This window comes from Perca flavescens, chromosome 23, assembly GCF_004354835.1.
Source record: "Perca flavescens isolate YP-PL-M2 chromosome 23, PFLA_1.0, whole genome shotgun sequence".
Lineage (NCBI taxonomy): Eukaryota > Metazoa > Chordata > Actinopteri > Perciformes > Percidae > Perca > Perca flavescens.
In genome coordinates this window covers 110537-132500 of record NC_041353.1, presented here as the reverse complement: position 1 = coordinate 132500, position 21964 = coordinate 110537, and the positions used below count along the sequence as shown (strand labels likewise).

At 45.0% G+C, this 21964-nt stretch overlaps 1 protein-coding gene across 1 annotated transcript in view; it reads left to right on the top strand.

Moving 5' to 3' along the window:
* drd4-rs (dopamine receptor D4 related sequence) overlaps positions 1–19390 on the top strand; it is a 25133-nt gene extending 5743 nt beyond the window's left edge. Inside the window, exons 3-10 of the mRNA XM_028571268.1 lie at positions 5580–6235; positions 8847–9045; positions 9699–9819; positions 14738–14811; positions 15489–15693; positions 17052–17108; positions 17980–18130; positions 18894–19390. Of these exons, the coding sequence (XP_028427069.1) occupies positions 5580–6235; positions 8847–9045; positions 9699–9819; positions 14738–14811; positions 15489–15693; positions 17052–17108; positions 17980–18130; positions 18894–19390 (1960 nt within the window). The remainder of the gene's footprint in view (positions 1–5579; positions 6236–8846; positions 9046–9698; positions 9820–14737; positions 14812–15488; positions 15694–17051; positions 17109–17979; positions 18131–18893) is intronic.
* The last annotated feature ends 2574 nt before the right edge of the window (positions 19391–21964 follow it).

The following is a 21964-nucleotide window of genomic DNA, read 5'->3' as shown; positions in this document are numbered from 1 at the left end:
TCTCACGGTATAACCGACCCAGAATATAAATCTCATGGTATAACCAACTCAGAATATACCTCTCACGGTATAACCGACCCAGAATATACCTCTCACGGTATATCCAACCCAGAATATACCTCTCACGGTATAACCAACCCAGAATATAAATCTCACGGTATAACCAACCCAGAATATACCTCTCACGGTATAACCAACCCAGAATATAAATCTCACGGTATAACCAACCCAGAATATACCTCTCACGGTATATCCAACCCAGAATATACCTCTCACGGTATAACCAACCCAGAATATAAATCTCACGGTATAACCAACCCAGAATATACCTCTCACGGTATAACCAACCCAGATTATAAATCTCACGGTATAACCAACCCAGAATATACCTCTCACGGTATAACCAACCCAGAATATAAATCTCACGGTATAACCAACCCAGAATATACCTCTCACGGTATAACCAACCCAGAATATAAATCTCACGGTATAACCAACCCAGATTATAAATCTCACGGTATAACCAACCCAGATTATAAATCTCACGGTATAACCAACCCAGAATATACCTCTCACGGTATAACCAATGTAACAGACATGGTCAGGGCGTGAAGAGGACAACCACAGCTGATGATTTTCCAAGATATATTCTGCAGAAGACAATAAAACATTGATTGCTTCTGGTCTACCGTTTTCTCACCATTTGCACCTCTGCTCCTCAACAATATAGAACGGTACTGTGTCAGAGTGACACATACACAAAAACCACATGGTATAACATATATATCTCACTCAACTCCCAACATGTACACCACCAGCCAACAGGGACAACTAATGGTGTAGACACATATAGCCGACGGCCGACCGTTGACAGAAAACCCCGTCGATATGATCAGTCGCGTCCCCGAGGTCCAAAAAACTGCCTCGGGACACATCAAAAAGACGAGAGGAGACGAGATGTAATACGCCTCCATAACAGCAGGCGGCGCTAATCTGTAATGTCGCCCAAGAAATGAAAACCGGCAGCTGATTGGGCGAATGCGTCACATGGGTTTGTTTTCTCCGGATATTCAGACCTGGACTGTCATGGCGGCCGTTCAGAATCCGATCTCATATTGTACTAAAATAGTTCACTGAAACATGTTTCTGGAAACATTTTAAGCGAGAAATTGACCGAGAAAACCCCGCCCTCGAACAGTCCTCGTCCAATCCTAGCTCAGCAACTGTAACTAAGGAGAAGGACCCCCGTCAAACATTGCGATTTCAGCAAGATGGTGAAACGATGCGCCTATGGCACCTGCAAGTCTGACACCAGGTACCCCAAAAGTTTAGAGGGAGGGGTCGTTTTTTTCGCCTTTCCAAAAGCCCAAGACCCAAGCGGAAAGATGCCGACAATGGATTAAGCGGTGTGGGAGACCCCACTCACAGCTAAATGCCTCGAAGATTAATAAACATAGCTACATATGTCTGCTCTAAGGTAAGTAAAGCTAGCGAGCTAACTCATGGCAGTTCGTGTAAATGTGACGTTATTTGAATCTATTGATACGTGTTCACAGAGACGTTTTTGTCGGTTTATACGTGGCGGACAACACGAAAATGTGAAGTAATGTATTTCAATGGGAAGCGTATTTTGTGGCCACAGCACAAAAATGGTAGGGAGTAATATAAAAAGCCGAAAATCCGCAGCGCGTCTCCCGGAATTTAAGGCGCCCTTTCCCCGTAAGTTTTTTCCTAAACCCAACCTCCGCCATCCCGTTATTGTGGCGCGTCCCCAGAGGGCCGCTCGCGGCGTCCTTTCCACAAGAAAATAACGTTACATTTACACATAAAAAACGAGAATAAAGTCTCCGTGAACACGTATCAATAGATTAAGAATAACATGGACATTTACACGAACTGCCGTGAGACCGGCTGATAGCCTGTCAAGCACATGTTGCTATCGACACAGATAATTCAGCAAGAGGTTGAGGTCATTGAACACATCCCTCCACTGCATATTGCAGCCCTTTCTGTCGTGCCTTGGAGGATATGTCGGCTGCATTACTCCAAAACCAATCACTTATACCAATAGGTATGGAGCTCAACCCAGCCATGGCTATGTGTCTGGTTCTCAATTGTTGACGGGCGTAGTAACAGTAACTAGGGGGCGTGGCTTTTGCGAACGGTCAATAGGCCAAGCAGTTGCTGAATCTGTCTTCATTTCAGCTCAACAGAGGTCAGTTTAAAAGATTTTCATCAGATTTTGAGAGACTGTAGTCACCTCATTCCACTCGTCATTTCCTGGTGAGTACCGACGGCACCCCCCCCCGCCGACTGAACATGTCAGGTCGGCCAAAATGAACGCCGACAGCCCCCCAGACGGACGACGGCACGGGACACACCTCACCAGACTGTCCCACGGCCGATAATCGGCCTGATGTGTCCCGGCCCTAAAACACACTTAGAAACCTTACTTGAATTGTAACAGTTAATGTGACAAACATCAGAACCAACATTTTATACTTCAACAGTTTCAGTGGGCAAAGTTAAACAGTACGTGGGTTTGGGGACTGCACAGATAACAAAAAAAAGTGTAACAAAGAAATACACATACCTGCAGAAGACAATAAAACATTGATTGCTTCTGGTCTACCGTTTCCTCTCCATTTGCACCTCTGCTCCTGAACATTTAACAAAAGAATTTACATACTCAAACTGGACCGCTGAGCCTCCTTTATTTACACTGCACAAAACAGCGTAGAAATGGCGCAAAAAGAAAAAGTTAAACAAAGCATCATTTAAACCCATATCTAAACGCACAACGGCACTAAACAGCTTAATTAATATCGGATTAGCTTAGAGGCACTAAGTAGCGAAGGGTCACAACACAATTCTCAAAGAAAACAACAAAATAGCGCAGCAGCACTTCACACACAACCTACCTCAACAATATAGAACGGTATTGTGAGGAGAAGACGGAAGCTACGGCAACTCCGGAGGTACAAAAGAGGCGCAATGAGGAACAACATCTCCGCCGGGAAATGATAGCATTTGATAAATAAATTAAACTCAATAAAATAAAATTCACAAATACCCAACAAATCATTAAATAATAATTAAAATTATTACAATTAAATTAAACATAAATTGGAAATTAGAATTAATGAAGTGCATTTTTAACTCTGTTACACCAAATCAGAATATACCTCTCACGGTATAACCAACCCAGATTAAAAATCTCACGGCATAACAAACCGGGGAACTTGATTGATCTTGTTGTTGCTCTCATGAACCCTTCCATTAAAAAGCTACCAAAAGTTAAGCACTAGATTTCTAAGTCTATAAGTCTATAAAGACCAGGGGTATTGACCAGGGGTATCAGACCAGGGGTATTAGACCAGGGGTATCAGACCAGGGGTATTAGACCAGGGGTATCAGACCAGGGGTATTGACCAGGGGTATCAGACCAGGGGTATTAGACCAGGGGTATCAGACCAGGGGTATTGACCAGGGGTATTAGACCCGGGGTATTAGACCATGGGTATCAGACCAGGGGTATTAGACCAGGGGTATCAGACCAGGGGTATTAGACCAGGGGTATTGACCAGGGGTATTGACCAGGGGTATCAGACCAGGGGTATTAGACCAGGGGTATCAGACCAGGGGTATCAGACCAGGGGTATCAGACCAGAGGTATTGACCAGGGGTATTAGACCCGGGGTATTAGACCATGGGTATCAGACCAGGGGTATTGACCAGGGGTATCAGACCAGGGGTATTAGACCAGGGGTATTGACCAGGGGTATCAGACCAGGGGTATCAGACCAGAGGTATTGACCAGGGGTATTAGACCCGGGGTATTAGACTATGGGTATCAGACCAGGGGTATTGACCAGGGGTATCAGACCAGGGGTATTGACCAGGGGTATCAGACCCGGGGTATTAGACCAGGGGTATCAGACCAGGGGTATCAGACCAGGAGTATCAGACCTGGGGTATTAGACCAGGGGTATCAGACTAGGGTTATTAGACCAGGGGTATTGACCAGGGGTATTAGACCACCAGGGGTATTGACCAGGGGTATCAGACCCGGGGTATTGACCAGGGGTATCAGACCAGGGGTATTGACCAGGGGTATCAGACCCGGGGTATCAGACCAGGGGTATCAGACCAGGGGTATCAGACCAGGGGTATTAGACCAGGGGTATCAGACCAGGGGTATTAGACCAGGGGTATTGACCAGGGGTATCAGACCAGGGGTATCAGACCAGAGGTATTGACCAGGGGTATTAGACCCGGGGTATTAGACCCGGGGTATTAGACCATGGGTATCAGACCAGGGGTATTGACCAGGGGTATCAGACCAGGGGTATTGACCAGGGGTATTAGACCCGGGGTATTAGACCAGGGGTATCAGACCAGGGGTATCAGACCAGGAGTATCAGACCTGGGGTATTAGACCAGGGGTATCAGACTAGGGTTATTAGACCAGGGGTATTGACCAGGGGTATCAGACCAGGAGTATCAGACCTGGGGTATTAGACCAGGGGTATCAGACTAGGGTTATTAGACCAGGGGTATTGACCAGGGGTATTAGACCACCAGGGGTATTGACCAGGGGTATCAGACCCGGGGGAAAACACAAGACTTTCTCCCTGGAAATGCGTGTTCTTTGGGAGTGTTTTAATCCAAACAACCATCTTTTTCCTAAACTTAACTAGTTTTTTTAGTGTCTAAACTTCACCGTAATATCTGCTGAAACGAGCAGCAGCTCACAATGCTCTAGTCTCGGGTAACTGGCTTCATGGAGCTCGTAGCCAGCCACGTGTCACGTGAATAGTTTCGTAGAATAGGTGTGCATATATTTTCGTATGATATCATCAGATTGTTAAAAACTAGGACCTGAATGTTTAGCTGCCTGACTGAACAGGTAAAGGTGCGGCCTACCTGGTTTGCCCCGGCATGGCGTCTCAGCTTTGCTGCAGGCTGGACAGCTCCTCTTCCTTGACCAATCGGTGCAGCACTGCTGTCGCCACTTGCTGGACTGTTCATCTTGTAAACATTAAAGAGGGAGACATCTCTCACTGTGTCCTCACGATTGATTGATTTTATTTGACCACCTAAATATAAAATATGAAACAGTACTCATACATTAAAATACATAAATAGTCAGGGATGACACAATAAAGCCCAAAGACTTATTTCCATTGTGGTCCCTCTTTCACGAGCCTCTTTCATTCCCCCTTCTGCACTCCCTGATGCAGGTAAGCCAATAATGTTGATAGATCCTTCTAAAGCCCCAAGAAAACGTCAAAAAAGCGTCAAAAAAAAATTGAAAAGAGGATAAAAAACATTGAAAAATGCATCAGAATAAGAGTCAAAAGAGTAAAACGAACGTAAGGTGTCGAAAAAGTTTTGAAAAAGTGTCAAAAAAACATCAAAGTAAAAGAACAGAACATAAAAAGTTAACCATCGGAGAATGTTTGACGTAGTCTCAGCTGTCTGTGGTGTGTTCAGGTACAGCTGTGTGTGTTGTGTTCAGGTACAGCTGTGTGTGTGCGTTGTGTCCAGGTACAGCTGTGTGTGTGTGTTGTGTTCAGGTACATCGCGGTGGTGGTGCCTCTGAAGTACAACAGGAACCAGTTCAGCATGCGCCAGCTGGCTCTGATCGTGGCAGTCTGGCTGCTGTCTCTGGGCGTGGCGAGCCCGGTAATCTTCGGGCTGAACCGGGTGCCGGGCCGCGACCCCACCGTGTGCAAACTGGAGGACGACCGTTTCGTGGTGTACTCGTCGGTGTGCTCCTTCTTCGTCCCGTGTCCCGTCATGCTCTTCCTGTATTATGGGATGTTTCGGGGCCTGCGGCGGTGGAGTGGTCGGAGTCGCTCGGCCGGGCATCCTGCTCTCTCGCTACGCCTCAGCTCGGCTTTACGGCGAGGGAATGCAACGGCAACGGGAAGTGAAGAGAAGGTGGTTTTCGGCGCGCCGGGCGAGTTCAGCCCTGCGTCTCCGTCCACCATCTCCATGATGACGCCCTCGGCGACGGCGCTGTCGGAGGAGCGGCGAGACGGCAAGGTGGCGCCTGAGAGAGACCCGGTGACAGTGCAGACAGACAGCGTGTCGGACGGCGAGCCCACAGAGACGAGATATGGCGAGCCAGCCGAGACGAGAGAGCAGAAGAGAGGGAGGAGGAACAGTAAGAGCAGCAGAGTCAGCGGCCGTGAACGGAAAGCCATGAAGGTGCTGCCCGTCGTCGTCGGTAAGTACCAGTCAGTCATAATAAAAACTACGGATATGTCCCCATCCCAGGTTTTTGTAGTATAGTATATATAGCAGAGCTACACAGTGTTACGCCCCAGTCTAGGGGTGCCTAGGACGCAACATGAAAATGGTAACTGAGCCTGTGAACCTAACCTGGTCGTGAGCAGGTTTTCTTCAGAAACCTCGAGTTTCTCCCTCTCAGAGAGAGGAGACTGAGAGAAACTCATTTCCTCATTCATTCATTCAGTCTGTATCAGGCGCATTTTAATGCAGTTTGTTACCTGCATGAATAAAAAAATTATTGCAGTCCCTCCAGAAAAACGTGATTATGCAATCGCATAATTCAATGCATAATCAGCCAATGTCATTTTTTCAAATATGGCGCACTTTCGCCGCATAAATTGCCGATTTCCGCGCAAAACATGCAGTGCTTGAATGATTTCATAATCCCCGCATTTCAGGGTTACACTCAGAGTTTGTTAAACTTCTACCTGGAACGGACCCCTGTCGCGTTTGGACCTTGGAGCATTGCTATTATGATGGAGGATTTGCACCATAATATTTTTATTTGTAATCTTCTGCATGTGTGTGTGTGTGTGTGTGTGTGCTGCTGTGCTGTGCATGAGCCTAGGAGCATTTTATTAATGCTCTGTTAAAATAACAATGAAATTCTGCATTACTGACTTTAGACCAGGTTTTTGTTGATCAATGGCACCATTACTTTCCGCTGCCTCAAGATAGCAATACTCCCAGAATGCACCTGAACACACCTCCCTGTAAGACCAGCACACCCAGAATGCACCTAAACACACCTCCTTGTAGGACCAGCACGCCCAGAATGCACCTGAACACACCTCCCTGTAGGACCAGCACGCCCAGAATGCACCTGAACACACCTCCCTGTAAGACCAGCATGCCCAGAATGCACCTGAACAGACCTACCTTTAAGACCAGCACGCCCAGAATGCACCTGAACACACCTCCCTGTAAGACCAGCATGCCCAGAATGCACCTGAACACACCTCCCTGTAAGACCAGCATGCCCAGAATGCAGCTGAACACACCTCCCTGTAAGACCACCAAGCCCAGAATGCAGCTGAACACACCTCCCTGTAAGACCAGCATGCCCAGAATGCACCTGAACACACCTCCCTGTAGGACCAGCACGCCCAGAATGCACCTGAACACACCTCCCTGTAAGACCAGCATGCCCAGAATGCACCTGAACACACCTCCCTGTAAGACCAGCACGCCCAGAATGCACCTGAACACACCTCCCTGTAAAACCAGCATGCCCAGAATGCACCTGAACACACTTCCCTGTAAGACCAGCATGCCCAGAATGCACCTGAACAGACCTACCTTTAAGACCAGCACGCCCAGAATGCACCTGAACACACCTCCCTGTAAGACCAGCATGCCCAGAATGCACCTGAACACACCTCCCTGTAAGACCAGCATGCCCAGAATGCACCTGAACACACTTCCCTGTAAGACCAGCATGCCCAGAATGCACCTGAACAGACCTACCTTTAAGACCAGCACGCCCAGAATGCACCTGAACACACCTCCCTGTAAGACCAGCATGCCCAGAAATGCACCTGAACACACCTCCCTGTAGGACCAGCACGCCCAGAATGCACCTGAACACACCTCCCTGTAAGACCAGCATGCCAGAATGCACCTGAACAGACCTACCTTTGAGACCAGCATGCCCAGAATGCAGCTGAACACACCTCCCTGTAAGACCAGCACGCCCAGAATGCACCTGAACACACCTCCCTGTAAAACCAGCATGCCCAGAATGCACCTGAACACACCTCCCTGTAAGACCAGCACACCCACAGATGGGTGCAGGTGCATTTGCTGTTTAAACGATGTGGGCGCTGGACGGGAAACTGACAACTGGGTCGGTCTTAAACTAGCAAAGACACTTGCATCGGGCTTTACGCTGCGCCGGGTGCAAGATAGGGTCCTAAACACGTCACAATGCAGACTTCATCCAATGTCAAAGTGAAGAATCATAGTTCATTAAGACGTGACAGAATAAGATGTTTAAAGTGATGTATTTCTTCCTTCTCACTCAGTCGTACGTCATTCTCTGTTTCTCATGTTTTACAGTAACAGAGTGAAGCTGAGATCCTCTCAGTAAAAATAGAAACTGCTTCTATCTCCGTGGAAACTGTCTCCAAAGCAGCTTCACATCCAAACACATACAGTACACTCATCTCACACAAAGGGAACTGCATACATGATGAGCTTTTAATGGGTTTCATTTAAACTCATTTTCCTGCTGATGGAAGTCATAAAACGTGTTTAATGCAATAAAGTTACCACGGTGGTCTTGGTTAAAGTTCCCTCCAGACATGTTTTAGACAATATAAAAATACCAAATAAATGTCCAATGGGAAAAAGCTTAGAAATACAGAGCTGGCATCAGCAGAACATTTACTGTTGTGTTGATTGTTGATGTTCAGGTGAACTGGATCAGCGAAAACTGAGTTCTCTGGGAAACAGGGGCACTTTGGTCTCTGCCTGTCTGCCTGTCTGTCTGTCTGTCTGTCCGTCTGTCTGTCTGTCCATCTAACTGTCTGTCTCTCTGTCTCCAGGGGTTTTTCTAGCTTGTTGGACACCTTTCTTCGTCGTCCATGTCACCAAGGTGTTGTGCCAGTCATGTGACATCAGCCCTGCCCTCATCTCCGTGGTAACATGGCTCGGCTACGTTAACAGCGCCATGAACCCGATCATCTACACCGCCTTCAACGTGGAGTTCAGGAAGGTCTTTCACAAGCTGCTCTGCTGCCGGACGTCCAATTAAACTGTCCCAAAACTTCAATAAATCTCCAGATGTCTCGTCCGGGATCAATAAAGTATCTCTATCTCTCTCTATCATATCGACAACGCTGGAAGTCCCTCATTCAGTCCGGATATGCGTCCCCTTCCTCTGTCTCTGTGTTGGGGTTCTAACCTCCGGTGGATTTGTGAGGACTATGGTTAACTGCTCCTCAGATCTCTGCAGGGTAAATCCTACCTGTCCAATCTGAGTTTTCTGTTGCATGACTAAAACTACTTTTGAACGTCCACATGTTCCACCAAAACCAGTTCCTTCCTGAGACTATTTAGCAGGTGATTGTGATTGTTTTAAAGAAATGCTGATAAACCAGAGCACGTTGTTCTCCCATCCAGGAATGCTGTGTGGACTAGCCAGACCTTCCTCTGCAGAGCTGTGGATGAAGGTCTGGACATGCGAGACTACCAGATGTCATAACCTGTCTCAGACATTTTTAAAGATTTTGTAGACAATCGCAGACATTGTTCCAGGATTGTATTACCCCCTCACCAGGGTCATCTCTCTACAGGAAGCTAACAGCGAGTCTCACACTGTCTTCAGACATCTTGAGACGTCTTCAGATGGTGTCTGAGTACTCAGACTTTCCAGGTTTTTATTCTCCTGTCTCCAGAGCCAGCGGTACTCTGATTAAAGTCCGCCTCGATGACGAAACTGTCCGTCACCAGCAGGAAAAGGAAGGCTTTCCACTCAACACTCTGACTGACTCTTATTTTGAAAGGGGTTTCTCTTGTGTCAGTCTCTTATTTTGAAGGTTTTCAGCCTGTCAGTTGTTAAAGCAGAGCAGTAATCAGATTACTGTTCACATCATAGCCCAGAGGCATAAAAAAGATAAACGTGCAGAATTATAAAAATTATTCAATGTCTTCAATGAATATTTTCATGTTGAAGTTTTACAAATCAGTGTTATTTTATTTTTATTTGGTTTCATTTAAAAGTCATCTGAATAGTTTCGTGACTGAAGGAGAAAGCATTACGATGATAAAATAAAAACTGGATGTTTCTGTGAGAGCTTGTGTTGAAGAAGAAGTGAAATATAATTTATATTAAAGAGGAACATTAGTTTGTAGTATTTTTTATCTGTGAGGTTTATGTGAATGTGATGAAATCTTCAATCCCTCAACCAAAAAATAAACAACAGATTTAAGAAATGCTTCTTTATTTAGTTACGTCTGTGTAAACAACAGATACTTCTACTTTACTTTAGTGTATTTATATTAGAACAGAATTCAGAGGTAAATTGTTTATTCTGCAAATGTTTCTGTACTTTACTTGAATAATATTTAGTATTTTGTCTCTTATGAATTACATTTAAATATCAATAAATTATCAAGCGTCTTTGGGTGTTTGTAATTATTCCTTTGCTCAGAAATGTCTTGATGAATGTTTCTGCAGAAATGGAAGAGGGGGGCTGACACCCCCCTCTTTGTTTTCTCAAACAGCCATGGAAACCACACCTGGGTAACCATGGTAACAAGGAGCTGCAACGAGTAGTCAACGTGTGCAGAAGCCCATCCAGAAAATATGATTTTACTAGTCTGAAAGGGGCCCATAATACATCTATGGTCTGACCCCTAATACATCCATGGTCTGACCCATAATACATCCATGATCTGACCCATAACACATCTATGGTCTGACCCATAATACATCCATGGTCTGACCCATAATACATCTATGGTCTGACCCCTAATACATCCATGGTCTGACCCATAATACATCCATGATCTGACCCCTCATACACCCATGGTCTGACCCCTAATACATCCATGGTCTGACCCATAATACATCTATGGTCTGACCCATAATACATCTATGGTCTGACCCCTAATACATCCATGGTCTGACCCATAATACATCTATGGTCTGACCCCTAATACATCCATGGTCTGACCCATAATACATCCATGATCTGACCCCTCATACACCCATGGTCTGACCCCTAATACATCCATGGTCTGACCCATAATACATCTATGGTCTGACCCATAATAAAATAATACATCTATGGTCTGACCCATAATACATCTATGGTCTGACCCCTAATACATCCATGGTCTGAACCCTAATACATCCATGGTCTGACCCCTAATACATCCATGGTCTGACCCATAATACATCTATGGTCTGACTTCTTTTTTAATACTTTTTCAACATTTTTGTCACCTTTTCCTGTGTTTTGATGTTTTTGGAAGCTTGTTCAATGTTTTTGTAGTTTTGTTGAAGTTTTTCTTGCTGTTTTTGACATTTTTGTATTTTCTTCCCTGTTTTTGTGGCTTTGTTTTGATGTTCTTGTGGCTTTTCCCAATGTTATTCTGTTTTTTCTTTCTATGAATCTGTTGGAGAGTTCCTGTGTGTCCCACTGACTGTGACGTTGCCATGGAAATGGCTGAGTCATATTTCAGGGATGAGTCATGCTGTCATGCTGATCTGAGCACGTTCTGAATAACTAGCTGACCAATCAGATTGCCTGCTTGTTGTCTAAACGTCAGTAAGTACTTCATGTGTCTGATATTAATCTGAAAGGCCTCCTGTTGCTTTAAAGTTCTGCAGCCCACTGGCCTATTTATCCTGTAAGCCCCGAGATAATCACACACACACACACACACACACAGACACACACACACACACACACACACACACAGAACAATGAATTGACTGCCGAGAACAGAAAGTATGAACACATGAAGCGATGACAACATGAGGAGGCCGAGAGACACCGACTGTCTGTAGACGACAGGAGAGAGAGGTCAGTCGATATTATTATTATGATTCTGATTATTATGAAGTATGAATAGAGTCTCTCTAACATTAGAAGGCTTTTAGCTGCAGCTGCGATCTGAATGTCAGGCTTACAATCTATGATACAAACATCAGATCTGACGAAAGTCTTCAGCGGTGGAATTTAACTAAGTACATGTACTCCAGTACTGTACTTCAGTCCAAATGTTGAGGTACTTTTTTTTCATGTCACTTTCTACTTCTACTCCACTACATTTCAGAGAGAAATATTGTACATTTTACTCCACTACATTCATCTGTTACAGCTTTAGTTACTAGTTACTTTACTTACTCCACTACATTCATCTGTTACAGCTTTAGTTACTAGTTACTTTAGTTACTCCACTACATTCATCTGTTACAGCTTTAGTTACTAGTTACTTTACTTACTCCACTACATTCATCTGTTACAGCTTTAGTTGCTAGGTAATTTAGTTACCCCACTACATTCATCTGTTACAGCTTTAGTTACTAGTTACTAGTATATTAATGCTCATATTGATTTTCCATTTATTCAGTTCAGCTGCTGCACCTAAAAGTCTTATAATGTTAATGTTAAAACCCTGCTGTAAATATATGTTTCTATTCAGTTCATCCACTATGCAACCACTATACATCACACATGTTGGGGTAGTTGTTGTGCTTATGAAAATAAATAATCTGCTGAAACAAACAACGATGTAATCCTGCCAGTAACAGTCAGCTGGTGTGACTGCAGATTAGTCAAGTCAGTTTCATTCATACAACAGAACATCTGAAACCTGAATTAGCCTCTGAGTTCTTAACAATCTGTACAGACCTCCATCTTTAGATGCTCGCTTCCCCACAGAAGAACCTGCAAACCCTCCCAACATATGGGTGGTTAATCTCCACAGAATAACCCTTTAATGGGACGGACAGACAGACAGACAGGCAGGCAGACAGGCAGACAGACAGACAGGGAGACAGATAGAGAAACAGACAGACAGACAGACAGGTCTGAAGTAGACACAGGAAAGACATTTAAAATGTCTAAGAGTAGATTGTCTTGGCATGTCTTAATTTCGGTTTATATCTGAGAATCTGTAAAACATATTTTAGCATTCATAGTTTATTTTACTGTTTCTGCTATTTCATCCAGCTGACCTTGTTATCCTCATTATCAGAAAGCATGTTTTGTTTTAACGACTCATTTTCAGTTTGTTCACGTCCGGATGAACAATCTTGACTCATTGTTTGTTTGGCTGTAATCTGCTCCGAGGTCAGTTCTCTTCAACCTCTACATTCTTTACTCGAGGACAACTAACAATAACTGAGAGTAATTACTTTCAGTTATTCTTTGACTGATTGGTTCTTTACTTTATTTAATCTCAATTTCTCAGACTCCAACAGTCCTAAACAGAGAGACATGAACATGAGAAACAGCAGAAATATGAACCAGGTTTAAGTTTTAAAAAGTGAATCTACAACCAGCGTAGGGTCCCTGTAACCCTAACCCAACCATCGTAGGGTCCCTGTAACCCTAACCCAACCATCGTAGGTTTCCTGTAACCCTAACCCAACCAGCGTAGGGTTCCTGTAACCCTAACCCAACCATCGTAGGTTTCCTGTAACCCTAACCCAACCAGCATAGGGATCCTGTAACCCTAACCCAACCATCGTAGGTTTCCTGTAACCCTAACCCAACCATCGTAGGTTTCCTGTAACCCTAACCCAACCAGCGTAGGGTTCCTGTAACCCTAACCCAACCATCGTAGGTTTCCTGTAACCCTAACCCAACCAGCATAGGGATCCTGTAACCCTAACCCAACCATCGTAGGTTTCCTGTAACCCTAACCCAACCAGGGTAGGGTTCCTGTAACCCTAACCCAACCATCGTAGGTTTCCTGTAACCCTAACCCAACCAGCATAGGGATCCTGTAACCCTAACCCTCAGCGGGCGGTGCTGTCGAAGGTCTGTCTGGGAATATGAATCAGAGTGCAGCTCAGAGCTTTAACCCTTGTGTTGTCTTCCCTTCGACCATGAACTTGTTGTCCATCCAGATCAAAAGTGAAATTGAATTTGTGATGTTTTCAGCATTTTTATCTTTTTTTATGCTTTTTTAAACGTTTTTAAAAAAAAAGGCAGAAATCATAAATTATTCTGACTAATAGTTAAGATGAGAGGATGTTGAGTGGATCACAGACTGGTTTATGTCAAAGTTTAGTCAGGATGCTGTTTTAAAACCATTTAAACATGTTTTTCAAATATTATAAAAATTGAATACTTTGGATTTTGCAAATCCATATGGCATTTTGGTTCAAAGAAACCCATATTTCTGATATAAAACCCACAAAAATGGGTCAAATTTGACCCGAGGACACACAAGGGATAATGAGTCATGAAGAGACAAAGCAGCAGGTCACAGTGTTCAGTCTGTGAGATTTTAAACACACCTGCAACATGGGATGAAATGAGAAACATATTGTAAAATATTGTAAAAAAGTAATTTCTCATGTACACTTTATATAAAAAAGCCACGGAAAATATCGCCATACAATGCTTTATCGATCTGTATCCCAGCCCTGTACCAATCCAACCCTGTACTGATCTAGCCCTTTCGTAGTATATCATACGTTTTGGTGTGCATACATTTTCGTACCATTTCATGCGGACCTGTTCATGAGAATGCAAAATTGGCTCGTAACCGCATTTAGCGGGTTGGCGGGTTGGCGGGTTGGCGGGTGTCAATTTAAAGCACTGGTGATGAACATTTCAGCCTCAGGGGGCGCTTAGTGTTGCTGTAATCCCATTTTGTGCTTCAACAATAACCAGCCCAGATTCTAAACTGTGCTGAAAAGCTGCTGATTGATGGTGAAAGAAGGTGAATCCGGTGTTTGTTTGTTCTGCAGGTGGAGGAAGATGTTGAGATGCAAGATGTTGCTCTGGCAGCTCGCTCTCCGCTTATCTTACCATGTTGTTCCAGGTAATTCATGTAAATTTTAACTTTATTTACAGTGTCAGATCCTAACAGGAGTTATCTCAGGACACAAAGACACTGATACAGTTTACAGATATACAGAAATATGATTCATAATAATTAAAGCAGAACAGAAGAGGTGTTCTGATACGATACCAGTATCAGAAATAACTCAGACACTGCCTAAAATGCTGGTATCTGAATCATGTATGCGAGTCTAACCCTCTGAATCATGTATGCGAGTCTTTGCACCAATCTGATACCACGTAATTTAGCCCTAAAGAAAATCTACTTTAAAGTAGTTAATTTTTTTTTATTATTGTCAAGACTGACTGTCAAACTAGATAATAAAATACAGTTATTTGGCATTCTTTCTCAGTAACCTGAGCCAGGCCATAGAAACCCCTTACCCTATCAATATAACCTATATATATATATATATATATATATATATATATATATGTCTTATATTTTAGAGTCTTCAAAGTAGCCACCCTTTGCTTTTTTTGATAACTCTGCAAACCCTTGTTGTTCTCTCAATGAGCTTCATGAGGTAGTCACCTGAAATTTTCCCCTTATTAATGAAAAAGCATGTTTTTTCTTAATGCACTGGTACTGGCCGATACGCAAGTTCAGGTATCGGAATCACAAAGGAACATTTTTTTATTTTTGTCCTCAGCCAGTCTGTGTTTGGGGGGATCGGACATCTTTGTGTCGATCAGAGAGAACAGCCCGATGGGTCAGTTTATCTCTAACCTCAGTATCAGAGGAGAACCAAGAGATAACACCATCCGCCTGTGTCTGACCGGAGACAGCGCCGACTGGTTCTACCTGGAGGGTCGGACCATCAGACTCAACGCCTCTGCCTCCAGAGTCCTCGACCGAGAGGTACACCTGGACCCTTATCTATATATCTTCCTGTGTGTTAGTCCCACCCCTTCCTGTTTCCACCATGGGACTTTATTTCAGTAAAAATGTGTCCGGTAGTGAGCGGGGAAAGACAGATAATGTTTAGATCCTGTTTGAATTGAGCCATGAATTACACACATGATGTTTGTCAGTTTAAAAGATAATTTAGCAAGTGAAGAAAATCTCAGTCTTTTTTTTTTACTGAAATAAGGTCCCATGGTGGACTGCGGAGGAGGAGGGACTTCACCTTTCTATACGTGCAGCCTGTTGCACCAGCTGTTTGTGAGTTTGGGTGTAGTTAGTTTAATAAAGTTAAAGTTGTGTCGAGGTTGCACCACAGAGACGTAAGGTTCATCCTATTACTGCCGTAAAGTCCACACTAACCAGAATATTGTCGCAGACTAAGTGATGTTTTTACTTCCAGCGGCCAATCAGTGAAACGCACTATTCTTTATTATTATCATAATTATTATTGCCGTGTTGTCTTTAAACGCTTAGCTCCACAATAGCGAAGAAGATAAGAGCTAAAAATAGCTAACGTTGGTAACGTTAGTCACAAAACAGCTACAGAAAGGTACATGAACCAGGGCCAAGTGATATGATTAGCTGATAACTTTCAACCTTAACCTCCAGCTAACGTTAGTGCAACATAACAACAGAGACATTGAGTGGTGAAACAACTACAACATGGGTAATATAACTATATGGGCAGATGAAAATGTAACATTCTAACAAATATGATGATAGCCTAAACTAGCAAACTTATAATTAATGTTAGAAGCTGTTAATTAGAAGGTGATCTAACCCAAGTCTGTCACCAGCAGGTCGGTAATCCTCTGTCTAAGGCCGGCTACACACCGCCTGCGTGGCGTGAGCGTGGTGTGAGCGTGGCGTTTCTGTTGCGTGTAAAATAGGCGTTGGTTCTATTTCTAGCACGCACGCGTTTTCTGAGACATGCGTGTGACACAGGCAGTGTGCACGCTCTAACCTGTTAACATGGGAGCCCAAAAATAAATGGACACGCCACACAGCTGACACGCTCACGCCACGCTCACGCCACGCAACCAGTTTGTAGCATGAGTATTAATGAAAATCATCATAGATATCCAAGGGGTTTAATCATAGAAAAAAACATTTCACGGAGGACTTTACACCTACTAACGGCTAGGTGGAACTATTTCAGCTGGTGCAACACTCAAAGTGTTAGCAGTGCCCAAACTCCGACCTAAGTTACAACTAAATTCAATAGACTACATCTGAACTTAGGCACAGCTGGTGCAACCGAGCTCTGGAGTTTAATCTGCAGGAAGGTTTTCACTCAGATGTTTGTCTCTCAGGTTCTAGGATCGGTGCTAATCGCAGAGCTCACCTGTTTCCAGGACGATGTCATACAGGTACGATTTTACTACCAAGACTATATATATATATACATATACAGTACAGGCCAAAAGTTTGGACACACCTTCTCATTCAATGTGTTTCTTTATTTTCATGACTATTTACATTGTAGATTCTCACTAAGGCATCAAAACTATGAATGAACACATATGGAATTATGTACTTAACAAAAAAGTGTGAAATAACTGAAAACATGTCTTATATTTTAGATTCTTCAAAGTAGCCACCCTTTGCTTTTTTGATAGCGCTGCAAACCCTTGGTGTTCTCTCAATGAGCTTCATGAGGTAGTCACCTGAAATGGTTTTACCTTCACAGGTGTGCTTTGTCAGGGTTAATTAGTGGAAGTTTTTCCCTTATTAATAAAAAAGCAAAGGGTGGCTACTTTGAAGAATCTAAAATATAAGACATGTTTTCAGTTATTTCACACTTTTTTGTTAAGTACATAATTCCATATGTGTTCATTCATAGTTTGATGCCTTCAGTGAGAATCTACAATGTAAATAGTCATGAAAATAAAAAGGAAACGCATTGAATGAGAAAGTGTGTCCAAACTTTTGGCCTGTACTGTATATATATATAATATATATAATAATATCAAAGGTGTTTGTCTAAACAACCAGACCGGAAAGAGACTGACTTAAGACAACTGGGTTTTATGACCATGTTACACCAAATGATGGAGCTGACGGGAGCACCCAGACTCTAGCACCCAGACTTTAGCAAGACTCTCAGGATTTCATTCCCAGATTGGACACTGAGATGGTGGAGTCACACTGGAAGGTCAGCATTAAAGCTACATTGTGTAAGAATTTTTCCCATCTAGCGTTGAGATCATATATCGCAATCAACTCTCTCTTGCCACGCAGTTCACAGTACGTATTGCAGCTACGGTAGCCTTCACCATATCTATGGTCTTCACGAAGGTGTACGAAGGTGTACAAAAGGCCGTCTATCAGCTGTGGTTGTTGGAGTGCATGTCGGGAAAGGGCGCGGACACACGCTTCACACCACGAGCAGGCACGCGTGCCACCCAACGGAAATGAGAGAGAAAGAAAAGGAGACTGCAGCGGTCCGGAGGATAATTAACTAGTTGGGATTTGGTGTGTGCATCCAAAAGCAGCTCCAATGTTCACTCTTTTTTCTGATGACGCTGGTCTCTTGCTCTTTTCAATATCCGTTTTCTTTTTCTTCTCCTGTTCCTGAAATTTGGATTTTGAATACGTTCGGTCCTCCTTTTTCCTTCTTCAAACTTGCCTGGGCCGGGAAGCTACGATACCCATTAGCAGCAGCTGTGAGTCGAAAACGTGAAAGGTGGAGCAGTACGTCCTGTGTGTCTCTTGCCATCTAACGTATTTCAAGATGGAGCATGAATATGGAGCGTCTACCCCAGTTCATGCAAACGCAAATGTAAAATTCCAACCCAATAGGAATGGTGGTGGTAAATATTCATGAAAAAGGACAAGTTTGTGAATGGGCAACACCGATTTTGATAATGAACAACTACAAATGTTACACACTGGGGCTTTAAGGGGACCGCTGTTTTAACCCAAACCACAATCTTTTTCTAATCTTGACTAGTAGTTTTGTTGTCTAAACGTAAATGTCATTGCTGGATGATGCTCACTTTTTGTCTAAGTCGGCCAGCGGCAAAGGTGAAGCCTCTCAGGTCTGCGAAGGCGAGACCCCTCAGGCGGCTAAACAGCTCGTTGAAGACTCTTAGGTGGCCAGCGGTGAAGGCAAAACCCTTCTGGTGGCCAAAGAGGATGACGAGGTCTCACAGGATGCCGTCTGCGAAGGCAAAACCCCTTTGAAGACCGCAGCAAAGGTGATATCCCTCTGGGGGCCGAGCATGAAGGCAATATCCCTCTGGATGCCGGCGGCGAAGGCAAGACCCCTCAGGAGGCAAGCGACGGGTCAGCTGTACAGGAGCCAAGCCAAGGATCTGCTGGGCCAGGGTCCGCCAACAAGACACCAGGATCAGAAGTCAACTGGGAAGCCAACAGGACACGGGGAGCAGGAGTTGGTCGGACTGCTGACAAAACAATGGGGACTGGAGTCTCTGGGACGCCGGGGAACGGCACTGACTCTTGGCCGCCGGAGAACAGCACAGTCTCAGAGGCAGTCTCTGGGGTGCCGCAGGTAAACAACGCCACTGGGGCAGTGTCTGGGACACCAGAGACCGGCATAGTCACTGGGGCAGTCTCTGGGGCACCGGAGACCGGCAAAGCCTCTGGGGCAGTCTCTGGGGCACTGGAGACTGGCAAAGTCAGACAGTAAATGAACATTCGGGGAGGTCAGTCGACGTAGACTCTGGGAGAACGGTCATTGACGACTCTGGATGGCTTGACATCAGCCAGGGTTTGGGGAGGCTGCACGCCAGCTTGGGTACACTGGTCAGCTTGGGAACACTGGTCAGCTCAGGTACACTGGTCAGCTCAGGTACACTGGTCAGCTCAGGAAACTGGTCAGCTCATGAACACTGGTCAGCTCAGGTACACTGGTCAGCTTGGGAACACTGGTCAGCTCGGGTACACTGGTCAGCTCGGGTACACTGGTCAGCTCGGGAACACTGGTCAGCTCAGGTACACTGGTCAGCTCGGGAACACTGGTCAGCTCAGGTACACTGGTCAGCTTAGGTACACTGGACAGCTCGGGAACACTGGTCAGCTCGGGAACACTGGTCAGCTCAGGTACACTGGTCAGCTCGGGTACACTGGTCAGCTCGGGAACACTGGTCAGCTCAGGTACACTGGTCGGCTCGGGTACACTGGTCAGCTCAGGTACACTGGTCGGCTCGGGTACACTGGTCAGCTCAGGTATACTGGTCAGCTCGGGTACACTGGTCAGCTCAGGTACACTGGTCAGCTTGGGCACACTGGTCCGCTGGGAAGCTCAGGTCCGACAAGAGGTTGATGCAGGGCATGGCGCTGGTAGCCATGTTGTCCCTTACTCCGTCTTTGGCCTCCATGAGTCTCAGGAAAAATAGCCAGACGGGTCCCTTCAAAGGACTGCTTGTTGACGGTGGTGCCCGCTGAACCGAATGCCATAGTGTTGATAGACAGGTGTTCAGGGGAGCTGCGGGAAGGTGAACTCAACAGTTGATTTCCAGCTTGAAAGCTGGCAGCTTTGGCCTCTTCAGTCCGTCTATCACACTTAGCTAAATACTGGAAAATAGTCAAAAAAGTCTCTGGCTCTCCTCCTGGGGAAGAAATGACAGGACTAGGAGTAGTAGGCAGAGGAGCAGGTTGGGTGACAGACAAAACCCCAGTAGTCACAAACCTAGCAGGCTGAGCTGGTGGTTGCTAGCTGAAGAGGAGCATTGGTGGAGCAAACAGACTTGGAAAAACACAAACCCTTAGCAGATGAATGAGCTGGAGTGGAAATGAAGCTTTTAACCGAGTCTGGAATAGAGTCATTAATCCAGGGACAAAGGAGTCCTGGAAAAGGCAGGCAAAAAAGGAAATCCAAAATGAAGTCCAAGTCAAAAATAGAAACACAGGAACACTAAGACTAACACACAGGAATACAAACTGGTGACAAGACATACAATTATAGGGGGAACAGGACAGGGGGAAACACAAAGACTAAATACACAGGGCAACGAGAGACAGGTGACATCAGGGCTGGGCAGAACAGGTGAAACACATTAGGGCTGGGGAAACAGGTGAAACACATTAGGGCTGGGAAACAGGTGAAAGACATTAGGGCTTGGGAAACAGGTGAAACACATTAGGGCTGGGAAACAGGTGAAACACATCAGTGCTGGGGAAACAGGTGAAATGCATTAGGGATGGGAAATCGGTGAAACACATTAGGGATGGAGGAACAGGTGAAACACATCAGGGCTGGGAAACAGGTGAAACACATTAGGGCTGGGAAACAGGTGAAACACATTAGGGATGGGGGAACAGGTGAAACACATTAGGACTGGGAAACAGGTGAAACACATCAGGGCTGGGAAACAGGTGAAACACATTAGGGCTGGGAAACAGGTGAAACACATTAGGGCTGGGGAAACAGGTGAAACACATTAGGGCTGGGAAACAGGTGAAACACATCAGGGCTGGGAAACAGGTGAAACACATTAAGGCTGGGAAACAGGTGAAACACATCAGTGCTGGGGAAACAGGTGAAACACATTAGGGCTGGGAAACAGGTGAAACACATCAGGGCTGGGGAAACAGGTGAAACACATTAGGGCTGGAAAACAGGTGAAAGGCATTAGGGCTGGGAAACAGGTGAAACACATTAGGGCTGGGGGAACAGGTGAAACACATTAGGGCTGGTAAACAGGTGAAACACATCAGTGCTGGGGAAACAGGTGAAACACATTAGGGCTGGGGAAACAGGTGAAACACATTAGGGCTGGGAAACAGGTGAAACACATTAGGGCTGGGGAAACAGGTGAAACACATTAGGGCTGGGAAACAGGTGAAACACATCAGGGCTGGGAAACAGGTGAAACACATTAAGGCTGGGAAACAGGTGAAACACATCAGTGCTGGGGAAACAGGTGAAACACATTAGGGCTGGGAAACAGGTGAAACACATCAGGGCTGGGGAAACAGGTGAAACACATTAGGGCTGGAAAACAGGTGAAAGGCATTAGGGCTGGGAAACAGGTGAAACACATTAGGGCTGGGGGAACAGGTGAAACACATTAGGGCTGGTAAACAGGTGAAACACATCAGTGCTGGGGAAACAGGTGAAACACATTAGGGCTGGGGAAACAGGTGAAACACATTAGGGCTGGGAAACAGGTGAAACACATTAGGGCTGGTAAACAGGTGAAACACATCAGTGCTGGGGAAACAGGTGAAACACATCAGTGCTGGGGAAACAGGTGAAACA